The 14,751-nt window shown below is 41.2% G+C and overlaps 1 protein-coding gene across 4 annotated transcripts; it reads right to left on the bottom strand.

The window, feature by feature from the left end:
• Window positions 1–752: 752 nt before the first annotated feature.
• On the bottom strand, window positions 753–8,336 carry LOC129834806 (uncharacterized). Of its 4 annotated transcripts, none has more exons than XM_055900101.1 (3): window positions 8,261–8,336; window positions 5,599–5,755; window positions 753–5,287 (listed from the first exon to the last, which is right to left on the bottom strand). In XM_055900101.1, the coding sequence occupies exon 3, from the start codon at window positions 5,159–5,161 to the stop codon at window positions 3,287–3,289; it is 1,875 nt and encodes a 624-aa protein (XP_055756076.1). In that variant the 5' UTR covers window positions 5,162–5,287; window positions 5,599–5,755; window positions 8,261–8,336; the 3' UTR covers window positions 753–3,286. The 4 variants fall into 4 exon arrangements, with proteins under 4 accessions (XP_055756076.1, XP_055756075.1, XP_055756077.1 ...); XM_055900100.1 differs by lacking the exon at window positions 8,261–8,336 and adding an exon at window positions 7,532–7,782; XM_055900102.1 differs by lacking the exon at window positions 8,261–8,336 and adding an exon at window positions 6,005–6,545.
• Between the last annotated feature and the right edge of the window lie 6,415 nt (window positions 8,337–14,751).

The raw sequence follows: 14,751 nt of genomic DNA, 5'->3' as shown, positions 1-14,751 counted from the left end.
TACAGTGAAATGCTGAATACAACAGGTGTAGTAGACCTTACAGTGAAATGCTGAGTACAACAGGTGTAGTAGACCTTACAGTGAAATGCTGAATACAACAGGTGTAGTAGACCTCACAGTGAAATGCTGAATACAACAGGTGTAGTAGACCTCACAGTGAAATGCTGAATACAACAGGTGTAGTAGACCTTACAGTGAAATGCTGAATACAACAGGTGTAGTAGACCTTACAGTGAAATGCTGAATACAACAGGTGTAGTAGACCTCACAGTGAAATGCTGAATACAACAGGTGTAGTAGACCTCACAGTGAAATGCTGAATACAACAGGTGTAGTAGACCTTACAGTGAAATGCTGAATACAACAGGTGTAGTAGACCTCACAGTGAAATGCTGAATACAACAGGTGTAGTAGACCTCACAGTGAAATGCTGAATACAACAGGTGTAGTAGACCTCACAGTGAAATGCTGAATACAACAGGTGTAGTAGACCTCACAGTGAAATGCTGAATACAACAGGTGTAGTAGACCTCACAGTGAAATGCTGAATACAACAGGTGTAGTAGACCTCACAGTGAAATGCTGAATACAACAGGTGTAGTAGACCTCAGTGAAATGCTGAATACAACAGGTGTAGTAGACCTCACAGTGAAATGTTTACTTTCAAGCCCTTAACCAACAATGCAGTTAAAAAAAAGAAAGAAAAAAAAAGAAAAGAATTAAAGGGCATCAGTAAAATAACAATAGCGAAGCTATATACAGTGGGGCAAAAAAAGTATTTAGTCAGCCACCAATTGTGCAAGTTGGGGTTAGGGGTAAAGGGTTAGGGGTTAAGGGTTAGGGGTTAGGTTCAAAGAAAAACAGACGAATCTGATGTGCACTGGCACAGGCAACCCCTTTAGGATAAATGGTTTAGACTATTGTATAAAATACTTTAATGACTAAAAAATATATATATATAAAAAGACCAGAATCAGATTTTAAAATAAGGCTTGGGTTAAAAACCAGGGATTCAGAACTAAGAATAGAGACCAGGGGCCAAGCTCAGAGCAACCAGGGATTCAGAACTAAGAATAGAGACCAGGGGCCAAGCTCAGAGCTGTGGTCTTGGGTTAAAAAACAGGGATTCAGAACTAACAATAGAGACCAGGAGCCAAGCTCAGAGCAACCAGGGATTCAGAACTAAGAATAGAGACCAGGGGCCAAGCTCAGAGCTGTGGTCTAAGAGGTAAGGTTTTAGGTATGAGGGTATAGGGGTTAGGGTTGGAATTAGGGTTAGGATTTAGAAGCTAGGGGTAAAGGTTAGAGTTCGGGTTGGGGTAACGGTTAGGGTCAGGATTAGAGTACAGGTCAGGATTAAATTAGGATCAGGTATGGGGGTCTAGAGGTTAGGGTTAGGCATGGGGATCTCGGGGTTAGGGTGGGGAATTAGGGTAGAGTAAAGGTCAGGGTTGAATTAAGATTGGGTATGGGGGTCTAGAGGGGGTCTAGAGGTTAAGGTTAGGCATGAGGATCTTGGGGTTAGGGTGGGGGATTAGAGTCTGCAAGGAGAAGGGTTAGGGGTTAGGTGTTAGGGTTAGGTTGGGGTTACGGGATAGGTTTCTAGTTTTGAGTCGGTTGATCCACTTCCATCCTCTGACAGGTGGAAACCGGAGGGGGGAAGGGAGGGTTAGGGGTTAGGGGGGGTTAGGTTTAGGGGCTAGGTTTTGAATAGGATTGTGTTTCGTTTCAGCTAGTTTGTTTTACGGTGCACAGGCCTATCTCCTGTTTATCCCTCTTCTGAGGATCTGTTATATTAGGTGTAGTACTTAAAAAGGCCCGTAGGTGTCCTCCTAAGATCATAAATTAAACTGAAGTAAGTTCTAAAATGCCTCTTTCTTTTATTGTTTTATTCTGTTAAAAGAAAGGAAAGACCTAAGAAAAGGGTTAGGGTTTAGGGGCAGGGTTAGGGTTAGAGTTTAGGGTTATGGGGGAGGGTTATTGTTAGGGGTTAGGGTTATGGGGGAGGGTTAGGAGGTTTAGGGTTATGGGGGAGGGTTAGGGTCAGGGTTAGGGGTTAGGGTTAGGTTTAAGAAAAAATTGCCCTTCAAGAGGACCAAGTACACGGGCGCATGTTCTCTAATTCTATTGCTCCTAAGGATACATAATTGTTCTACGGGAAATTAGGAGATATTCCCCAAAAGAAGGGGTTATGGTTCATACCGGAAGGAAAACAGATAAAAATAACATTTTCCTCTAAGAGGATAAACCTCCAGGCAATACATCAACACATGCTCCCTAATTACCAGGCTCCTCAGGATACCTCTTTATGGAGCCCGAGTTCGAGTTTAGGAATCCGGTTAGGGTTAGACTGGTTAATCTCTATCAGGCCTATGGGATTCCTTACGTCCACGTTTTAAGTCCAAGGGGTTAGGCTTGGAGTTAAGGTTAGGATTATATTTAAGGCTTGGGTTTGAATTAAGGTCAGAATCTAGGTCAAGGTTCAGGATTAGCGATTAGGGCTTGAGGTGGGGTTAAGGTTAGGATTATGGTTCGGGTTAGGATTAAATCTAAGGTTATTGTCAGGGCTGCGGCTAAGTTTAGGATTGGGGTTAAGGTTAGAGCTAGGGTGGGGATTGCTGCAGTTAAGGGTGAGGTTAAGGTCAGGGTTTAGATTAGGATTAAGGTTAAGGTTATAGTCAAAATTAAGATTAGGTTTTAGGATTAGGATAAGGATTATAGTTAGGGTGAACCAAGGGGTTAGGCTTGGGGTCCAAGTTAGGGTTAAGTTTGAGGCTGGGGTTAAACTTAGTGTCAGTATTGGGGCCAAAGTTTGGGGTTAGGGATTGAAATAGACTTGAGGTTAAGATTGTGGTTAAGGTTAGGAATGGGATAATTGGCTAGGGTTTGGACTAAGATTGCTCAGGTTAAGGTTAGGGTAAACTAGGGTTAGGATGGTTCAGGAATGGGATTATCGGCTAGGGTTTGGACTAAGATTGCTCAGGTTAAGGTGAGGGTTAACTAGGGTTAGGATGGTTCAGGAATGGGATTATCGGCTAGGGTTTGGACTAAGATTGCTCAGGTTAAGGTTAGGGTAAACTAGGGTTAGGATGGTTCAGGAATGGGATTATCGGCTAGGGTTTGGACTAAGATTGCTCAGGTTAAGGTGAGGGTTAACTAGGGTTAGGATGGTTCAGGAATGGGATTATCGGCTAGGGTTTGGACTAAGATTGCTCAGGTTAAGGTGAGGGTAAACTAGGATGGTTCAGGTTTAATGTTCCGGTCAGGGTTAGAAGGGTTAGGGTCTCTAATACTTTTCATTAAGACCTGTGGGATTACAACCCAATTTGTTGATCCAACTTCGCTCCTTGATCTGTCTATGTTTTAGCGCCCACCCTTGGTTAGATTCCAACCCTGCTATTCTTAACTGAGCTACTGGATGAGATCTAAAGTGGGTGTATAATATGGTTTTAACTGACTCTTTACTTATATGATATAGATGTTGTTTGAGTCTGGCTTCCAAGGAATTCCTGGTTTCTCCAATATACAGTTTCCCACATTTCAGACATTCAATTCCATATACAATGATGGTGGTCTTCAATTGAAATCCCTCCCATACTGGGGCCCCTAGACCCGACCATTTATTCTGAATATATTTTACTTGTCTAAAGTGTGGTCCCCTCCGCACCAGCTTCTCCTTGAATCCAGAGTGTACCAGCACATCTTTCAAATGTTTATTTCGCCGATATGCTGATATTACTCTAAACTGTTCGAGGGTGTCCCCATCCTCACTTGTCTGCTTAAAATGATCCTTCACTATGGAGTTAAATTTCATAGAAGACTGTGAATATGTGGTGACAAATGGGATAATACATCCATCGTTATTAGTCCGCCCATATATAGGTTCAGTTACCACCATAGTGTTCACCTCCGCTCTTATGGTGCGGAGGAAACGTTTCGAGTATCCTCTGGGTCTGAGAGCCTTAAAAAGAATTCCTATAGCCTCCTTTACATGTTTTTCCTGTGTACAAATCCTATGAAATCTTATAAGCTGCGACTTTATCAACCCTCTGTAGGTGTGTTTTGGATGAAAACTGGATTTATGTAAGAGGGAATGAGTGTCCGTAGGTTTAAAATAAACCTTTGTTGCTAATTGCTTCAGGTTATCATTCCCCTCTACAAAAAATACCTCGGTGTCCAAAAATTCTAATCGTTCCGGCTGAACGTTGTATTTAATCGTGATCGACGGATGATGTGTATTCAAAATATTCACAAATTCCATAAAATCTGAGGAAGAATGTGTCCATAACCCAAATATATCATCTAGATACCGTAAATACAAAAATGGAAGCTTTATGCATTTGGTGAAGGCTGATTGTTCCCAGTCTGCCATATAAATATTGGCATATGACGGGGCAAACTTCTTCCCCATCGCTGTACCATGGATTTGAAGGAACCAATTAGAGTTGAACTCAAAGTCATTTCTTTTTAAACTAAGTTCCAATAGTTGTAACAAAGCCCCATCTGGTCTATCTAGGTCTGGATATTTATGGAAAATGTTTCTGATTGCTCTAAGACCCAAGTTGGTGTCAATATTAGTATACAAGGAGTCAATATCAATTGAAAAAAAAACAGTTTCTTGAGGCACACTAATTCCTTTCAATTTTGTCACAAATTCGTATGTATCCTTAATGAAACCTTGATGTTTCCGTGACAGGGGATTTATGAAATAATCCAAATACTCCGCTATTCTATACGATTCTGAACCACAATCCGATACGATCGGCCCACATGGAACCTCTGAGGGAATGGTCCAAGTCTCAGGAGGTTTGTGGATTTTAGGCAACAAATAAAATTGTCTGGGGCGTGGAGTATCTGGTCCAAATAGATAAAACATTTGTTTGTCTGTAATGTAATTATTCTCATAAAGGTCCCCTATAATCTCCCTCATTTGTCTCTGGATCTCCTGCTGCAATGAATGAGTCAGTGGTCTATAATGTTTCGAATTACTCAACTGCCTACTCGCCTCTATCAGATACTGGGTTTTATCCAAAATGACAATCTTTGATCCTTTATCCGCTGGTGACTGTTGTTCAGGCATCTGAAGCACATGGTCAGGGCTCAGGGACGTCGTCTTCAGCGTCATCGGGATCCATCGGTCGTGGCTGAGGCGAATAAGCATTTTCAAGGCTGAGGCGAATAAGCATTTTCAAGGCTGAGGCGAATCAGCATTTTCGTGGCTGAGGCGAATAAGCATTTTCGTGGCTGAGGCGAATAAGCATTTTCAAGGCTGAGGTTGCCTCTTGAGCTGAAAAAAGGTCAACATAAATGAAAAGTTATACGTGTTTTATGTAAACTTCAGAAACCTCAGCTCAGCCTCAATCTATTTCTAAAATCTGGGCCACAATGTCTAATAGTGCTGGTTTTCATCATTCCTCTGTAATAAGAGACTGATTCATAATCTATAGGCCTCTATAATCACTCATTCAGAAATGGGATACCAGCTGACATGAGCCAATCACCTTGTGACTTAGCAGGTAGAAAACAAAGCCAGCAATACTGCAATTTGTTGAGATTTAGAATTCTGTGCAATCACTTCAAATGTGTATTATAACTTACCTTCTTGGCTGGACGTAAGGTATCAAGAATGATCATATTTTCATGTATTTCCATTCTTTCTGATTGGTTCCCCCAGAACCACTGAGCTGGGCCTTCCGTAGGTGCCTTTCAAAAATGTCACGGAGGGACTTCCATCTGGTTTTGCACAATCCAACTTCTGTGAAGAGTAAAATAGAATTGATTTTTAAACAATAACAAAACATTTATTTTGTCATTACAGGTATTTGGCATCTGGATGCTGCCTTTCCACTAAAGCCCCACCTGATGAGGCCATATGCCGGGCATAACATCAGCTACGAGAAAGAAATGTTCAACTATCGTCTCCGTTGAGCTACAATGACAGAGGAGAAGACATTCTGGATCCTTGCAGCCAGATGGAGGATCCTCTACCAAGAAATAAACCTACTCCCAAGCAAGGTTGATACCCTAGTGGTTGCAATGTGCATCCTCCACAACGTCCTCACAAAGCCTTGTGATGTGGAGATGTGACTACAGCAGGGATGAGGCATGAGAGGCAGAGCCATCCAGGCCAACAGAGCAGGTCAGGAGGCAGGTTCTGTCAGGGAAAAGTTGACTCAGTATTTCACCTCTGTGGAAGGCTGAACTGACTTCCAGGACAGAATGGTTGTAGCTAGGCCTACTTAGATGCACTGTGTGAGAGTGTGTGTGTGTGTGTGTGTGTGTAGTTTTTCAACATGGGACACAGTAAGTTCAAATTTGACATCTTCATTTGTTTTGTGTATTCATTCTACACTTTAAAACTATTGTACAATTCCACCATTATTTCAACAACGAACAAAAAATAAACATGAACATTTGAAAAATGGAAATACTAGTAATTTTCAACAACATAAAAATCTCACATGACTGTTGGCTTCAGAGGATTTCTGTATTAAAAACAGCATACATGGCTTTTACATTCAGCTAACGCTAGCTAGTTTGTTTTATACCGGGGATAAACATTAGTCTTTACAATCTCTCCATAACGCATCGTCTTTAGTTGGATCCTTGTAGAAGAATAGTTACATACATTGTAGAATAATAGTGAAGACATCACAACTATGAAATAACACATATGGAATCAGTTAAGAACAAATGCTTATTTACAAGAACAACCTAGTCCTTCCTCCCCGTCGGGGGATTGAACCCCGGTCTTCCGCGTGCCCTCCCCGTCTCTGGTAATGCCAATATGGAAGACTATCAAATGGTTCTCAAAGATGCCCTCTGGTGGTCATACTAGCACTAACTTGCAGTAACAGAAAAAATGGCTGACAATTAAATGCCGCTCCATGGAATGCCGCGGCAGCCCGCAAGGTGAGCCGTAGTATGATGCAACTTTTAAAGGAGGAACCACTGTATGGCCGTCCTAGCTTGCTCATTAAGGTCTTAATCAAAATTACGGATTGCCTCTTATCCACTCAATGTCCCCTTATGCCATAGTTTGTCCCCTCAAGTATCAGTAGAAACCACATTTGTTAAAGCAAGTCAGCCATATCAGCTATGTTTTTTTTTAAAGGACTCACTCCATGGTGATGAAAAGAAAGCTCTGCTGTTGGGACTGCTTTATGTCGACCCTAACAGTTTGTGGGCACCGTTTGTCAAAGTTATAGTGCAATTAATGTATTGTTTAGTGTTGTGTTCTATCCCACTGTTCTATCCCACGCCTCTATCCCACTCAGACCTTAGAGGACAAAACTACATCTCCCATAATGCAACGCCAGCACCGCTAACCGTCTGCACCACAGAAAGGCATGCTAGCTAGCAACAGCACTTTTAGCACTCTGTAAACTATATTAATAACAATAAAACTCTGAAAGTTACATGTTTCAATAGTCTCACACTCCCTTATAACAATGTCTACAGCATTAACCTTGGGATCTTTTATTTATTTCACGTTATGGACTTCTACAAAGGAGTAATCTGCAACACATACCTTTCTCTCTCAGTGTTTTCTCGGACTGAGGAGAGCGGGAGCTACGGGTAGTACCAGGGTGTTAGTAGGTGACGCAAGCACCCAGATGAAATAAAATACATTTAATGAAACAAAACCCGAAGATGTTAACATCATTCAGCTACTGTAGCTGCCTACCTAACATCAACAGGCAGCACCAGTAGCGCAACAATTAAAAATAGACACCAAAAGTAAAGTTCCTGGCGATCATAGCGATCTGACTCCCCCCTTCTGTCTGAACTTGGAATATTCCTGTTCTCGGGCTTGGGCCACTGACCCCCAACCTGGTTGTTCTGCGTTGTGTACTATTCTAATCATTTGAAGTTTGATGGAATAACCATTTGAACTCTACTACATTCATATGTAGATTATATTTTATATTTGATTGATGATTAGGCCTATGACTTTTGATTGGCTACCTTGTGTAGCGTGGTTCATTCTGCGTTGTGTACTTTTAATTAGGACGCTGCCACAACTGAAGGTCTACTAGTTGAATTATTTTTATTTGCCCTGCACACGAAGAGACAACACACATTATGTTAACCCTTGGCGCAGTCCTAGATCTCAGGCACCTTGCTAGCCGAAAGTCAGGCAAAAGAGCGCCGAAAGGAAATAACAGGGGCTGCGTGCACACATTCAATGCACAACAGCACACCATACATTACAAGTAAAATGACACAGAACATAATTCGGACAAAATAAAAGACATACCTGCACACGAAGAGACACCACACATTATGTTAACCACAGTCCTAGCTCTCAGGCACCTGCGCAAGCACATGGACACTCACTCAAAAACTGTCCCAAGTACTCACAAGTTACAATAGATACCCTAGTTAGCAAGCTTTGTGAAACTTGTTAACATAAATCTTTATATTATCCACATTGTAACAAACTTATGGTAGCATAACAGTACATTGTGTAACATTATGACGGTTTTATATTAAACAATTTCGGAGCTAAGGACTACATACCTCTCTAGAGAACAATAAGGGGGTACGGAAAGATGGGCCAAACGGAAAGATGGGCCAAACCCGCGATGGGCCAAACCAAAATATACAAAACTTTTACAATCACATGTATGTACAATATTGATATGAAAATGTGTTTGTACACCAAAGAAAAACATTAGATATGCAGCTGTAATTACATTTAAAAAATACACTGAATTATTATTATTATTATTATTATCAAATTATTAACATCCCCTCTTGACCTGGCCTATTTGAATTGGTCCTTGTGTGCAACTTGGTGCATAATCTAGGGGAACAACATCACACTGCTACATTAAGTATAGTGATTGTAGGTGTGGTGGTGGTAGGTGCGGTGAAGGTAGGTATGGTAGGTGTGGTTATGGTAGATGTGATGATGGTAGGTATGGTAGGTGTGGTGATGGCAGGTTTAATGATGGTAGGTGTGGTGAAGTAATTATGGTATGGTATTTGTGGTGATGGTAGGTGAGATGGTTGGTGTAATGGTAGGTATAGTGATGGTAGGTGAGGTGATGGTAGGTGTGGTTATGTTAGGTGTGATGTAGGTGTGACAGTTGTGGTAGATGGGTGTGATAGTTGTGGTAGGTAGGTGTGGTAGTTGTGGTAGGTAGGTGTGGTAGTTGTGGTAGGTAGGTGTGATAGTTGTGGTAGATGGGTGTGATAGTTGTGGTAGGTAGGTAGGTTTGGTGGGTGTGGTGATGGTAGGTGAGGTAGCTGTGGTGATGGTAGGTGTAATAGGTGTGGTGATGGTTGGTTTGGTGAAGGTAGATATGGTAGGTGTGGTGAAGGTAGGTGTGGTAGGTTTGGTGATGGTAGGTGTGATAGATGTGGTGATGGTAGGTATGTTACTTGTGGTGATGGTAGGTGTGGTTGGTGTGGTGGTAGTTGTGGTAGGTAAGTTTGGTAGGTGTGGTGATGATAGATATGGTAGGTATGGTGATGATAGGTGTGGTAGTTGTGGTAGGTTGTTGTGGTAGGTAGGTTTGGTAGGTATGGTGATAGTAGCTGTGTAGGCTTGGTGATAGTAGATGTGGTAGTTGTGGTAGGTGTGGTAGTTGTGGTACGTAGGTGTGGAAGTTGTGGTAGTTGTGGTGATTAGGCTTGGGCGATATCCATATTTTCATATTGTCATACCATCCTTCTCTCATACCAGGATTTACAGTATTACCGGCATAGCACATGAGCGGGTGCTAAAAACACAAGAAAAACCTATGGGCATCTATTACCAGAATGCTAACAAATTAGCACAAACTGATACCAAATTCACATAGACGCTGTTAGCTAAATGCTAACAACTGAAAACGAACAAACTAATTGCAAAGCAGTGGAGGCTGATGAGGGGAGGACAGCGCATAATAATGTCTGGAATGAAGTCAATTGAGTGGTCTCAAACACATGGAAACCCCATCTTTGATGTGGTTGATACCACTCCATTGACTCCATTCCAACCATTATTATGAGCCATCGTCTCCTCAGCAGCTTCCACTGTTGCAAAGAAAGGCAAATCCATCTCATAACGTTATGTAAGGGATAATCAAGAGGGTCTATGAAGTTCTCTGGCAAATAATGAACACTGTGGAACTGACCTTCCATGGACTTGCATTATTTTCCAGAGAACCCATAAAGCCTTGAGTTGATTATCCCTTTAATACCATGGCTATAATTTGACACATTTGCCGGTAGAAATGTGTTCATTTGCCGGTAGAAATGTGTTAATTTGCCGGTAGAAATGTGTTCATTTGCCGGTAGAAATGTGTTCATTTGCCACGTTCATTTGCCGGTAGAAATGTGTTCAACATCCACTTTTTTTATTTATTTTTTATTTATTTTTTATTTCACCTTTATTTAACCAGGTAGGCTAGTTGAGAACAAGTTCTCATTTGCAACTGCGACCTGGCCAAGATAAAGCATAGCAGTGTGAACAGACAACAACACAGAGTTACACATGGAGTAAACAATAAACAAGTCAATAACAAGGTAGAAAAAAGAGAATCTATATACAATGTGTGCAAAAGGCACGAGGTAGGCAATAAATCGAATAATTACAATTTAGCAGATTAACACTGGAGTGATAAATCATCAGATGATCATGTGCAAGAAGAGATACTGGTGTGCAAAAGAGCAGAAAAGTAAATAAATAAAAGCAGTATGGGGGTGAGGTAGGTAAATTGGGTGGGTAGTTTACAGATGGACTATGTACAGCTGCAGCGATCGGTTAGCTGCTCGGATAGCAGATTTTTAAAGTTGTTGAGGGAGATAAAAGTCTCCAACTTCAGAGATTTTTGCAATTCGTTCTAGTCGCAGGCAGCAGAGAACTGGAAGGAAAGGCGTCCAAATGAGGTTTTGGCTTTAGGGATGATCAGTGAGATACACCTGCTGGAGCGCGTGCTACGGGTGGGTGTAGCCATCGTGACCAGTGAACTGAGATAAGGCGGCACTTTACCTAGCATAGCCTTGTAGATGACCTGGAGCCAGTGGGTCTGACGACGAACATGTAGCGAGGGCCAGCCGACTAGGGCATACAGGTCGCAGTGGTGGGTCGTATAAGGTGCTTTAGTAACAAAACGGATGGCACTGTGATAAACTGCATCCAGTTTGCTGAGTAGAGTTTTGGAAGCTATTTTGTAGATGACATCGCCGAAGTCGAGGATCGGTAGGATAGTCAGTTTTACTAGGGTAAGTTTGGCGGCGTGAGTGAAGGAGGCTTTGTTCCGGAATAGAAAGCCGACTCTAGATTTGATTTTGGATTGGAGATGTTTGATATGAGTCTGGAAGGAGAGTTTGCAGTCTAGCCAGACACCTAGGTACTTATAGATGTCCACATATTCTAGGTCGGAACCGTCCAGGGTGGTGATGCTAGTCGGGCGTGCGGGTGCAGGCAGCGAACGGTTGAAAAGCATGCATTTGGTTTTACTAGCGTTTAAGAGCAGTTGGAGGCCACGGAAGGAGTGTTGTATGGCATTGAAGCTCGTTTGGAGGTTAGATAGCACAGTGTCCAGGGAAGGGCCGGAAGTATACAGAATGGTGTCGTCTGCGTAGAGGTGGATCAGGGAATCGCCCGCAGCAAGAGCAACATCATTGATGTATACAGAGAAAAGAGTCGGCCCGAGAATTGAACCCTGTGGTACCCCCATAGGGGTACTGAAGTAGCTAGCAAGTTTTCTAGATAGCTACAGTAGTTGCCTTGGTAACCAAACAAACATACTTGCTAGTTTAGATAACCAAACCATCAGTCCTAGCTTGCTATTATGAAAACCTAATTCAACAACACCAATACTGTTTTCAATTTGACTTCATTTGTAATGTCCAAAAGTCCAAACGTAATTGCCGTGGATTGGAGGGAAGAGGTCTGTGAACCAATATCAGTTTGTTTTATTCATAAAAGTAATATGGGGTGGAAGCGACTGAAGTTTTAGGGAAGCATTTTTCAGGTAAAGCCAATTCAAATTCATTTAAAAAAAAATATAGTAAATAAAATACCAAAGTAATTGACATTTATTAGTGGGATGTGGTTCCTGAACCAATGATAGTGGTTTGTATTTATTAAAGTAATATGGGGTGGAAGCTATTGACGTTTTAAGAAAGTATCTTTAATTTAAAGTCAATTTAAGTTGGTAGAATATCACCAAAGTCCAAAAATACAAAAGTAATTGCTATTGATTGGAGGGATGAGGTCCTTGAACCAATCACAGTTAGTTTTACTCATGAATGTCACATGGGGTGGAATCTATTGACATTTTACAGTATTATTCATGCAAATATAATTAACGTTTGTAAAAAAGTATCCAAAGTCAACAAATACAACACAAATTGCTGTTGATTGGAGGCATGACGTCCCTGAACCAATAACAGTTGGTTGTATTCATGAAAGTCATATGGGGTGGAAGATATTGATGTTTTTTTGAAGAACTTTTATGTAAAGTGATTTATTTTACATTTTGTAGATTTTATAGAAGTAAAAAAAAAAATAACTAATTGAATTCAAGAGATGAGGACTCTTTACAGTGTCAAATTTGTTTGAGATCTCTATGTCACGTAGTTGGGAAGGTATTGATATTTTTCATTTTACAGGCGTATGCGTTGCAGTTTTAAGACGGTTCCTTAACCCTCTGAGCAGAGGATAGCACATTTTACAGGCGTATGCGTTGCAGTTTTAAGACGGTTCCTTAACCCTCTGAGCAGGGGATAGCACATTTTTAGCTACATTTCACCTCCAAAAAGTGAATATGACACCGAATTGGAAAAACAAAGGGTTTAACTTATTCACTATCATCAGCCGATTTAGAATATTACATTTATAGATATATTTTTTTATTTAACTAGGCAAGTCAGATTTGAGCCCCACGTGTTTAGCAAAAAAACATTTTGCAATTATGTTGCTTGTTTTGCCTCATATTCTGGCATTAATATGTGTCACATATCAGTTTGCAACCAATGATAAAGAAAAGTCATTGAGTTAATAAAGCGTCATACAGACATGGTCTCTTCTTGCTTTCTTAAGTAAGGCAGCTCCAACATGCAGGTGTTTCAGCCTTTCTCAGTGCTTTCTGTGGTGGGGCAGCCAGGGGAAAATACGGAGAGTAGGGGTTGGTAATGTTCTCTAGTTGCACCGTGATTGGTTCAGTGTTCTGTCACTCAAGGGGACACTACGTCACTGCAAAATCTATGAGGAGAGCTTGAAAATTCAAGCCCCTTGGGTGCTGCCATAGAGTTACATTAGAAGTGCCCATCCAATAGTTCTCAAGGTCATTGGCCACAGATAAAATGACATCAAATCAGGTTATATTTACCGTAGCTTTGATTGGACTGATCATGTCAACATCATATTTTCTAAATCTTAGCTACCAAGCTAGCAGTCATCATCATGAATCCAGTCAACAAGCTACTGGCAAATCCTTTCCAATCCTTGTCATACGAAGAGAAATTATGAAGAGAAATTATAGATAAAATGTATCGGTGCTCATCAACCATTGGGCATAAGCATTACACAATAAGTTGGAAATGGCAAATTCAATAATGAGTGGTTTGGAAGGAATCAGTGGCTAACTACAAGCTTAGCAAAGCAATCACTAGCCTGCTATTCAGCATGACTTCTGCCGCATTCAAAACAACTGGAAACTCAGAACTGGGAAATCTTAGACTTCAGTGAGTTCAAGACAACTGGGAACTCCGACTGGGAAAACAAGTTTTGAACGGTCATCCAACTCGGAATTCCAAGTCGGGAACTCGGGCATCTTTCTTGTGCTCTGACCTGAAGATCACTGACGTCATGATTCAACCTTGTTTTTTCAGAGTTCCCAGTTGTCTTGAAAGCAGCATAAATCCAGAGAATGCCAGACTTTGATGACAAATTGTGACGACAAACCGCCGCGCCACCTTCCTGTTCAAGAGAGCACAGCACAACAAGGTGAGTCCAAAAATGTATTGAATGCTGCTCTACAAATGATGTAATATGCCAGGGAGATATGTATACTGTAGCTAAGAAAGTAATACTAAGTGTATGTTGTGTTGTAAGCTGTTAGGAGCCCATGTGTCTCACCCTAATAATTTTGTGCCTTTCCCCTCTCATAACTTAGCCTACTGCTCTGACTTGGTGGTGCACATGTAGACTATATATATTGACTACGTCCATCCTAGCTCTCTCATTAATGTCTTAATCAAAATGACGGATTGCCTGTTATCCACTCGTTGTCCCCTCAAGTATCAGTAGAAACCACATTTGTTAAAGCAAGTCAGCCATATCAGCTATGTTTTTTAAAAAGGACTCACTCCATGGTGCTGAAAAGAAAGCTCTGCTGTTGGGACTGCTTTATGTCGACCCTAACAGTTTGTGGGCACCGTTTGTCAAAGTTATAGTGCTATTAATGTATTGTTTAGTGTTGTGTTGTGTAGTGGTTTTGCTGGCATTCATCTAAAACATTTTGGGGGAGTTTTCCCCACCAAGATGTACATGCTGCAATCACCACTGGGTGAATTATAACACATCAACCCTGTTACCTATAGATAGACAGTCTAGAAATGTTGAAACAATTTACATTTGTTTGGTAAGCTTGCATTCCATTCCCCCTGTCACATGGGGATCTATGGTTGATTCCAAATGAAATAGTCAACTCTGTTACAGTCCACCCTGTCACTTTATTTGGCACTTAATAGGCCCTTTGCTATAGTATGTATGTTTTACTTTTGAGATGGGAAAACATGTTTTTTATT

Source organism: Salvelinus fontinalis, chromosome 35 (genome assembly GCF_029448725.1).
Source record: "Salvelinus fontinalis isolate EN_2023a chromosome 35, ASM2944872v1, whole genome shotgun sequence".
In the NCBI taxonomy this organism is placed as follows: domain Eukaryota; kingdom Metazoa; phylum Chordata; class Actinopteri; order Salmoniformes; family Salmonidae; genus Salvelinus; species Salvelinus fontinalis.
The sequence above is the reverse complement of the archived record's forward strand: the minus strand, read 5'-3'. Positions and strand labels throughout refer to the sequence as shown.

Excerpts from the sequence above, each read along its gene's own strand:
- LOC129834806 (XM_055900101.1), bottom strand. The coding sequence starts at position 5,161 with ATGCTTATTCGCCTCAGCCACGACCGATGGATCCCGATGACGCTGAAG.